The sequence below is a fragment of the Lytechinus variegatus genome, chromosome 4 (genome assembly GCF_018143015.1).
Source record: "Lytechinus variegatus isolate NC3 chromosome 4, Lvar_3.0, whole genome shotgun sequence".
NCBI lineage: Eukaryota > Metazoa > Echinodermata > Echinoidea > Temnopleuroida > Toxopneustidae > Lytechinus > Lytechinus variegatus.
The window spans coordinates 11,579,160-11,589,970 of NC_054743.1; the positions used below are offsets into that span (position 1 = coordinate 11,579,160).

At 35.2% G+C, this 10,811-nt stretch overlaps 1 protein-coding gene across 1 annotated transcript; it reads right to left on the reverse strand.

Annotated features, from left to right (window-relative positions):
• Positions 1-7,516: 7,516 nt before the first annotated feature.
• Positions 7,517-10,811, reverse strand: LOC121412548 (histamine N-methyltransferase B-like). Its single transcript, XM_041605339.1, has 3 exons — positions 10,427-10,811; positions 9,042-9,374; positions 7,517-8,183 (listed from the first exon to the last, which is right to left on the reverse strand). Exons 1-3 carry the CDS (start codon positions 10,635-10,637, stop codon positions 7,834-7,836), a joined length of 894 nt encoding a protein of 297 aa, XP_041461273.1. The 5' UTR covers positions 10,638-10,811; the 3' UTR covers positions 7,517-7,833.

Consider the following 10,811-nt stretch of genomic DNA (forward strand, 5'->3'; position numbering starts at 1 on the left):
GAGTTGAAAATGGCAAAGGTAAAGATGGCATAAGCAAAAATGAAAGAGATATGGGGTGCTGGTTTGTTAAAAAGCCGAGAAGAAAAAAGTTTTCACTCTAAAATCAAAGGGGATTTGATTAAGGGGGAAAATGACTTAAAAAATTATTTCTAATAAGTGAAGTTCTTTTTACTCAGAAAAAGAATTACAACAAAAATAATAACAATCAGATAATAAGCAATGTTTTTTTAGCATACCAAGCTAATTACCAAGAGGGTGCTGCTTATGGCGTAAAAAAATACCCAACAGCACTTCCGCTTCCAAGGGTTATGACCATCAAGCCGTCTATATCATATTGGATGCAATGGTAAAGAAGGTTCAGGGTCTTCTTTTATGCAAAGAATCTGAACCAGACGGTCCCCCTCGATCAACCTCAAATTGGTTTACCAGTCAAGATTATTATTGATTTTCATAGTCAGTTACATATTCAGTGCCAAGCCTGGGAACGCATGCTTATTGTCATTAAAATTTTTAAAAAGAATAGTACAGACGACATTACAAATAAGGACATAATATTCAACCACAATCATTCGTGACAATTTCAAGATCTAAGCTTTTCCCGCTAAGTTCTTTTCCCACCCCTAACCCTCTCTGTCTCTCCACCTCTCTTATGTCTACTCTTCCTCCTTTTTTGTAACGGTAAACCTGGCAAAACTTTAGACATAAAAAAACAGCTAGACAAAAAGTAATGTTATAAAATGATGAATGAGAATAGTGCAGTTTCATTTTTCTCCTGATGAATTGAATGAAAAAATATTTGTCGTTTGATTTCTTTTTAAAAAGCCTTCACGGTACACCTCCAACGAATTCGTAAATAGCATTGTTAGGCCGATAAAGACTTAATGATATGATGAAATGCCTAACCGTGACATGCACTTCTAATTTAATCTATGTACATGCGGGGGCTTTTTGACAATTCATTGCATCCGGGTTTGAGGCTGGCCATATTTTACCTAGAGCTGTCATTTTTACCTCTCCCATTATGACCTCTGCCATTTTACCTCTGCCATTATTACCTCTGCCATTTTTACCTATGCCATTATTACCTCTGCCAATTTTACCTCTGCCATTATTACCTCTGCCATTTTTATTTCTGCCATTTTTACCTGCCATTTTTACCTCTACCATTATTACCTCTGCCATTTTCACACCGAGCCGGCCAGATGGTGATGTATGAGTAAAATATCGTCTGAAAACATGATTTATAACAAAATATATCATATCTTATGTAATTTAGGTGATAAATACTGTATTTCAACATTCAAAATGGCGACCAGTGGCATAAAGAGTATTATGTACAAGGGCAATGGCCGGGGGAAAAAAGTGACAAGAGTGAGCACTAAAATGCATATAATTAAGATAAACTAGTGGAATACTGACTAAAAACATCATTGTTAATATGCCATTTATGTTATAAATGCTGTAATTTGACATTCAAAATGGCCGCCATAATCCCTATATTTATTATGTACAATGCGAATGGAGAAACTAATTTTCACAAGAGTGAGAATCATAAAATGCATATAACTGTGATATACGAGTAGAAATATTGTCTTAAACTTGATTTCTAACTAAATACATCACATTTTGGTTGTGGAGGTAATAAATGCTGTACTTTGAAATCCAAAATGGCTGCCATAGGTCCTAAAAGTATTATGCACATTGTAACATTGGACATATAATTTTGACATAATTTGGCTTTGTTTTACTCTAAATATTCACTGTTAGAAAATTTATCCTTAAACTAAAAGAAGTTCCTGCAGCAGAGTCTCGAGAACACCTGTAATCTTACCAGATTGCGTAATCTTACAGGAAATTGGTATTTGGTGTGTGTAATCTTACAAATTTCCTTAAATAAAACACTCTTTTCCCCTTTTTCTAACAGACCTGTTCTGTTAAATTGCAGAAAAATTCATGTTTCATGAATTTAAAGAATGATTCTGGTATTGCTTTCTGCAAAATCTTCTTTTATTTTTCTGTAAAATCAGGGTTTTTTTAACAGTGTTGCCTATAATTGTGAATTCTGATGCAAGGGTGAAATGTTGTCAAAAATCATGGTTTCTAACAAGATATATCATAATGTCGTGTATTTAAGATGATGAACACTGCATTTTTAAATTGAAAATGGCCACCATAGGCCCTTATCGTATAATATACAATTTGAGTGTAGACAAATAATGTTCACAAAAAGGGCATATGGCAGCCAATTTGAATGATGAAATACAGTATTTATCACCTAAAATACACAAGAGATGATATATTTTGTTATAAATCGTGTTTTCAGACGATATTTCACTCATACATCACCATTTGGCCAAGCAAAGCCAAATTCTGTTGAAATAATTTGTTCCCATTCACATTGCGCATAATATCATAAGGGCCTGTATCGGCCATTTTGACTTTCCAATAACAGTATTCATCACCTAACTGGCAGAATAAATGATATCTCTTAATATAAATTATGCTTTCGGACAATATTCTACTCATAGATCACTAATACTTGCATTTATGGTGCTCATATTGGTTTCCCACTTTGCATTGTACATAATACTGTTAATGTCTATGGCGGCCATTTTGAAAGTAAAGCTACAGTATTTAAAGGGGAATCCAACCCAAATAAAAACTTGTTTTTATAAGGAAAAGAAAAATCAGACAAGATGATAGGTGAAAGTTTGAACAATATTGGACAAACAAAAAGAAAGATATGAATTTTTAAAAGTTGTAAATATTGGTAATCACTATACCCATGGAGACTTCAAATTGGCCGCATATGGGATGTCATAGTGATGTAAGGCAAGGACTACTCTTCCATGTACTCCAATACATATTATGGCTAAAATGTCATTTTTCCCAAAAGTTTTATTCCAAATTATATTTTTCTTTCATGAGGACATACAACAATATACTACATGGGTTATATTTAGATTACTGCCCCAGGGGAATGGGTACTTAGGAGAAAACCACAAATCCCTGATAATAAAGTACATGGCCTATGGGAAAGTTGTCCTTGCCCTTGTCATAATTTACTTATCCAGTTGCCAATTTGAAATCTACATAGTATTAGTGATCTCAATTTTAAAGCAGCTATAACTTTCTTATTGCTTTTCCAATTTCTTTCAAACTTTCACCATTCTGTTTAATTTATTTTTCTCCTTCCCAACACAACATTTTATGGCCAAGGCTGGATTCCCCTTTAACACAAACTTTAAACCTGAATGATATATTTCGTTAGAAAATATGTATTTAAACAGTATCCCATTAATTTATCACATATATCACATATATATGCATTTTAGTGATCACTCTTGTGATTTCTTTGCCCCTCTTTCTCATTGTGTGCATAATACTTTTAGGGCCTTTGGCAGCCATTTTGAAAAAATAAATACAACATTCATCACAATACATGGCATATTAATGATATATTTCGTTAACAGTTACTCGTGTAATCTTAATAATATGCATTTTAGTGATCACTCTTGTGAATTTTTTGGCCCCCATTGCCATTGTACGCAATACTGTTTGGGCCAGTGGCGGCCATTTTAGATATCAAAATACAGAAATCTTCCCATTTACATGATTTATGATATAATGAATGATATATCTCGTTAGTAATAATGATTTGCGTGTATCACTTCGTTCATATATCGCGATTTTTGGCAGTTTAGTGCTCACTTTTGCGAAAGCTAGTTTTCCCTCTTTATATTGTACATAATAGAGTATACAATGGACTTTGGCGGCCATTTTGAATATGAGGAAAATAAATATTTTGTCAAAAATTAATTTTTCAGAGAGTATCTCACTCCTGCCACACAATTTCATGGATTTCGTAGCAAATGTGCGGACAATTTTAGGATTTTTATGGGTAATTTGCATATTTTGGCGGCCATATTGGATTTTGCAAATTTGCGGAAAATGCTAAAGGTTACACGAGTGGCATCATTCAGATTCGTAATCAGCACCCTCGAATTGACAAGAAACCATCAAAAATATTGTATATATAAAAAAACAAGGTTACGCCTCTTCTATCCTGGACTATATTGCTCTTAGCACCGCAATTGGTGGGATAACCCTGCTTTTTTGCAGGGCCAAATAATCCCGTACTATAGGTGGGGTTAGCCCACTTTGCAAAAACGCTGTGTAAAACGAAAGTGGGCTAAGCTTAACCCCGTACTATATGTGGGGCTAAATTGCCATTTAGCCCCACCAATAGTACGGGGTTAAGGAAATTTTAGCCTGTCTAAAAAGGGTAAAAGACTTTATCGACCTGCAAATAGACCTACACGTTATTTCTTTCATTTAAAAGAAATGACCTGCGGGAATACCTGGCGAGACCCTAAGTTCTTTCGTTCTGACGAAGAAGAAATATAAATTCATCCCCGACTAAGAATAAATATTTGCACAGTCCAGTCTGCATAAAATTATTATATATATATATTTTTTTAGTAATCTTTTATTCTCTTCTCTCATAAAACAAAATTGAACATAGTAAAATATAACATTCATTACAAAGTTTGATTTGAACGTACAAATATTATGGTTACATTTGACAATGAAGTTAAACAATGTCATAAATAAATTCTAAATCAATTCAATTTGTTGTAAAAGTGTCTGATATACATTCTTTTTTCTTACATTTTTATACATACATAATACATTTGTTAATTGAAGAAAAAAAAAGTACAGCCTAAACCTGTAAGTTTATTAAAATAATATGAGATTTATGAGAGAAGATTTACTATTGATAATCTTCGGACCTTCCCGCACACTCACATCCCACCCCCATCACACTCAAAACAGACTCACGCACAAACACCCCCTGCCCACACACCCTTACAAACACACACACACCCGCACACATACCCTCACACACACATACATAATCCACCAGATCAAATGCATTTCATCTGTCCGCATAAGTGTTAAGGCAGCTGTCATGAAAATAAGTGCATATCATGCATTTATTACAAACAAAAACAAATGGATTCGGAGTGCCTCGTCATCATGAAGTGTGAAAATTGTCCCACTTCCTCAGGTGGCCGGATAATTTTCCACGTGCCTCTGCTATTCTTTTTTCCTCCTTTTCATTTTCCAATATCTTTTTCCTTATCTCTTGAGGGGTTGGGGGTCTTCTTTTAGCCTTACTATGCTCAAAGATCAAAAATCTAATTAGAAAGATAATATGATTTAGTAATTGTTCCTTCCCTATATCAAAAACCTTAACTCCAATATGAATATCCTTCCAATTAACATTTTCAATTTGACGTAATTTAAATAAATAACCATAATCTTTCCATAACGTTTTTATGTATTCGCAGGTGAAGAATATGTGCTCATATGTCTCTTCACATTTACCACAGAACGAACATAGATTATGTGTTGATAATTTAAATCTAAACAAATATTTTTTAGTATATACAAGTTCATACAACAATTTAAATTGAAACTCCCTTAACTTGCTATTTAAGGTATACCCTAGGTCTTAAAAATATTGTATTAGTATCTTTTTCGGAAAAGTCATATATTCTTTCAATGTTTTTAACAGCGCATGACCTCTCAGATTTCATGTTTAACAAAGCTTTATAGATTTTCTTTGATGTAACATTAGCTATTGTGTTCACATTTCCATGAAATATAAATTCAAAGTTTAAAGCTGTGTCCCTGCATAAAATTATGTCTGTTTTCTTCAAGAGAAATTTCCGCGTTGCTGGAATATTTTCATATACTGTGTGGAGATATTCTATCTCATCTTCTTTTAATCCCATCCTCTGGAAGGCTCTAGATGATTTAAAATTACCCCTGTCATCAACTAAATGATGTATTTTATAAATATTTCTAAGAAATAAGCTTTCTTCAAATAGCATATTTCCGTCCAAACGTATAAATTTATTATTGAAGAATATCTCATTTCTTTTTGACGTTTCCTTTTTAAGCAATATTTCTTTCGTAGCACCCCATATTTCCAACATGTTTATGTAAAAGCTTGGTAGGGACAATCTGCACAAATTTAAAGATATGTTACTAAAAGGATTAGTAAACCTCCAAAATTACGTGTCCTATTTACAAAAATTCGTCTCCATCCTATTTTCGAATCTCCGAGTATGAGTCTCTTTAACCACATAATCCTTTGTGCAAATACAAATAAGTGAAAATGTATTATTCTAAGCCCTCCTTTTTTCGTAATCCATGCATATAATGTTCCTTTTTATTTTGTCTTTCCCATTCCATAAAAAATCAAACATTAACGTTTCAATATCATGAAAAACCCAAGGTGGTACTGGGGTGAGTGACGATACAAAAATTATTTTCGAGAGTGCAAATGTTTTCAACAATTGAATTTTTCCCATTAGAGTGAGATCTCCCTGTTTCCACCAATTCAACAAGTTTTTAATTTTGCTTAAGATCTCCTTATGATTTATCCTTTCCTGTACCTCCACATCCAATGAAAAAGTTATACCCAATATTTTAATGACTTCTACTATTTTACCAAAAGGCATTCTAACGTTTTCTTCGGAGAGGGGGCCTTACAGCAAAATAAAAGTTTTGTCTTTATTTATTCTCAAACCTGATATTTTTTCAAATTTTTCAAAGGTTTTTTCTATGTTATCTATTGATAATGGATCTTTTACAAAAAGGGTCATATCATCTGCATAAAGTATTTGTTTAACTTCAAAATCACCAAAGTGAATTCCACGTATATCGGAATTTTTACGAATCGAATGAGCTAAGACCTCGATACATAAAATAAATAAATAGGGAGAGAGCGGACCCCCCTGCCTTACACCTTTTTCAACGCAGAAATACCCTGTAGATATGCCTCCATTAAAAACACAGCTTGAGGCTTTATTATATGTTTTAATCCACCTACACCAAGATGCTCCAAAACCGAAATGACGTAAAACATTTTGTAAAAATAAGTGGGACACAGAGTCGAATGCTTTTTCAAAGTCTATTGCCATTAAATAGCCAGGAATATTATTTTGTTTCGTATAAAAAATCATGTCGTCTATTAACCTTACTGCCTCTCCTATATTTCTGTCTTTTATTTATCCAACCTGATCAATATGAATAATTTCATGCAATACTTTTTAATTCTTATTGAGAGAGCTTTTGCTAAAATCTTATAGTCGACATTCAGTAATGAAATTGGCCTGTAAGTTTTAGTAAACAAAGGGTCTTTTCCGTCTTTCGCAAACATAATAATAACTGCTTGTTTTTGATGTGCCGAAAGTTCCCCCTTAGAAAAAGATTCATTCAAAGCGTCTACTATCAAATCTCCTATTATAGACCAAAATACTAAATAGAATTCAACACTAAGCCCATCGTTTCCCGGTGTTTTATTAAGTTTCATTTGTTTTAAAGCTTCCAAACATTCTCTTTGAGTAACTTTTCCTTCACAAATGTCTCTTGAAGCCGATTCTAATTCCGGTATATCTTGAAAAAAAGTATCTTCCATAATCTCGTGTTTTTCGCCTTCCTGTTGCGAGTATAATTTACTGTAAAATCTATGTATTTCTTGAATTATTTCATTTTGATTAAAACTGATGCGACACAAGCCCGATATGCGTGATCGTGATAGACTGAAATTGAAGATATAGCCCGGATTAAATTGTTTTACAGTAACTGTTGCATTCAAACGCAGACCTTTGTTCAGTGGTCTTCGGGATTTTCTCGGAAGTCTTGGGAACCTATAAAGCGGTACATCTACTGTCACCTCTCACCAGGGAAAGATGTTAAATAGAAATTACTCTTGGTAGCATACAGTCTTCAAAAATAAAATAAATCAGCGTTAGTGACTTATTTTGAGACAAGCAGTATTTCATCATGGGCAGGGGCGAAAACGCGTCCGCTGTCATCCTGGGTCGAAATTGAACGCCAAAAAGCAATCAGGTCATCTAGTATCGCAGAGGGCGCTGTTTGTCGAAAATATGCTGCCTGGGTGCAGAAATCCAGGAGTTTGTCTCCAAATTCTGACTGGTCTTTGAATAATTCAGTGATGTCCCATTGGACGGATATGTCGACAGTGGTGACCTTATAACCTTGACCTTCAGCAAACTCTCTTACAGTCTTTGATGACAGTCGTTCGTTTGATTGTGTGCTCTCTGACAGCCACGGTAACTTGTGGAATGTTTTGGTATTGAGGCTATCTGTAATATATGAGAAAAAAAGAGAATCAACAACTGAATTATCCATGTTAAAAATTATATTATTCTTCCTTGCTCCTTTTCTTAAATACTCTAATTTATGTCAATTGTTTTAATATCAGAATGAGATCAGGATTGTGTGACGGTGGGGTGGGGTGGAAGACAACTAGAATGGCCTAGTGTACCCCCTTTGAACGCCAAAACTCCCCAATTCCTAATAATTCAGTTGGAAAAACAAACAATTTGGGCTGTATTCTCGTTCTGTTTCTCGCTATCTCGATCTTCTCTAATAACAAAAGTAATATCATTGTTTTTGATGTCTCTATGCGCTTCCAAAGGACATGGATATTATTACCCCAGCCGTAGCTTGGCAGCCGTAATTACTAAGATCACAGCGCATTCGCATTTCAAGGAATACATTCCTGCCAGGTACCAATTAACCTCATCTGGGTTGAGTGCAGCACAATGTGGATACATTTCTTGCCGAAGGAAATTACGCCATGGTTCTGTTTCAAAGTCCGAAGACTAATCCACTGGGCCACAACGCTCCACACAAGTGTTCTAGTGTTCTAAAGCCCGGACCTAACCCCTCCAAACCAATCTGTCCTCGAATTTTCTCCTAGAACCACACGCTCCTGCACATTGGACAGGTGGAATGTCGGTGGGGGCGACCCCCACTATTGTTGACCCCCCCCCATGAAATCTCCGGAGGCATAGAAAGAAAAACAAGAAAATAAGAGGGAAGGAATAAAGGAAGAAGAGAATTAAGGGATGTTGTTTACCAGTCTCGGACCGATTTGCATTTTCATCTGGGAAATGACAAATATTAAAAGTTCCTCATGCCTTAGTATAATTACTTACCGTTCTTACATACGATGATGATAAAACCATTGTCTATCATCATGGATGTCATATGGGTGAAGGTCGTTTCAAAGTCACCGGTGTGGGTGTAGTAGAGTGAATGTATGGATGTGATAAGATTGTACTTTTTCTTCGCCAATGGACTCCCAGCAACAAACTCAGATAATGGACCACCGAACTCATCATAGGAGACAGAGCCTTTCCCATTTGTATTTAAAGAAGAAACTCTATCTTTAAACGTTTGTAACATGCCTTCATTGGGATCCACAGCCACATTGCATATTGATGGATAGTAAGATTGCAGACTCTTCAGGAAGTGAAATTCGTGAGGACCTGTAAAACAAAAAATAACAAAACAAAAGGATAATGTTGTTCATATAAGACTAAAATGTCCATTCAAAGATATGAAGTTATGGAGGTGTACAATAAATGTACATCGGTGGTCACATTCAAATCGAACCAGAATTTGAGGTACAAAATGCATCTGATATATAAAATTTTCCATGTTGATAGAAGGTCGGTTAATAGCTTTCTATAATGCCAAATTTGAACAAAATCATATTAACCAAGTCATCATGGTTAACATGTATACAGCAACAGACAATCTGAGAATCAGAAGTCGCTGGGATGGGTGTGTATGGGGTGGGGCACCAAATTTCATTGTACAAACTCTATTACGAGCGGTGAGTGTGTAAGTGAATGAAGCGAACGAAAAAAATCCGAAAAACGCAAAACACAATGACGGTGCTGGGGGTCCATGTTACTGAGGAATTTCTGCCTGTCTCTCTCCTTCTATCAAGAAGCCTTGATACCAAACGATTCAATGGCCCTATGAGAAGCGGGGGTGCTTCAGCACCCCCAAGATTTTCATGGGGGTGCTGCGTGTATTATTCTCCATAGGCAGCACCCCTGGAATTCTGGAGGGTGTTACAAAATGACCTACATTTTGAATAGAAACCTCTCGGGACCATAATGACCTTTTTTTGTTGTTGAAAACCCCCTTATTTTTGCTCGTCAAATCTTCATCAGCAGTTAAGCACCCCCTGAAAATATCGTATCCATTCATGTTTTCATCCCAACTTTGCACAATCTTATAATGTTCTCCACTTATTTAATTACTTACGCATATATCTACTTAGGCCTATACTTGTGAATACATGACCAGATATTATATACAGACCATTTACCTTTTGTCAATTTTTTTATACATGTTATATGACCCCATTTAGAGCCCCGGCATGATTAGGAACAGCATTTTGTATTTACAGATTCCCGGGCCAATTTTTATGATAATGAACTCAGCGCATTTTTCTCTATGTATATCATGTTCTCGTCGATAGAATGAATACTAGATAAATAATAGAATAATGAAAAAAATGTCATACCTTCGCCGACTCCAACCCCTAGTAGACTAAATTCTTCATCGCGGCCAAATACATCAGTGAGCATCTTTATCACCTTGGTATCAAAATATTGATTCACCTTTTCTAAAACAACATCCTTCTGGGCGATCTTGTAAAAAACATTGTAGTATACGTCTTCATATCGCTTCGGATCCTCTGTCAGAGGTTTAATGTTATAGATATCAGCAGACATTTCTTCCAACCTGAACTGAAAATATAGGCATAAGGCCGAAGCAAGTTGAGGGACAGATGCAAAGCGCTCCTGGATCTTAGTAGTAAAATATGAAGAACTTCCAATGCCAATGCTGAATTTGTAGCTTGTTACACTATTTCATATGCGTTGTTTTTATACTTTATTTCCGGTCAT

What these genes read in the sequence shown, in the direction of transcription:
- LOC121412548 (XM_041605339.1), bottom strand. Translation starts at nt 10,637, where the DNA reads ATGTCTGCTGATATCTATAACATTAAACCTCTGACAGAGGATCCGAAG. An exon ending in AGGGGTTGGAGTCGGCGAAG is followed by an intron (nt 9,375 to 10,426) that starts GTATGACATTTT and finishes TTTGTTTTACAG; the next exon opens with GTCCTCACGAATTTCACTTC. An exon ending in CATCATCGTATGTAAGAACG is followed by an intron (nt 8,184 to 9,041) that starts GTAAGTAATTAT and finishes CATATATTACAG; the next exon opens with ATAGCCTCAATACCAAAACA.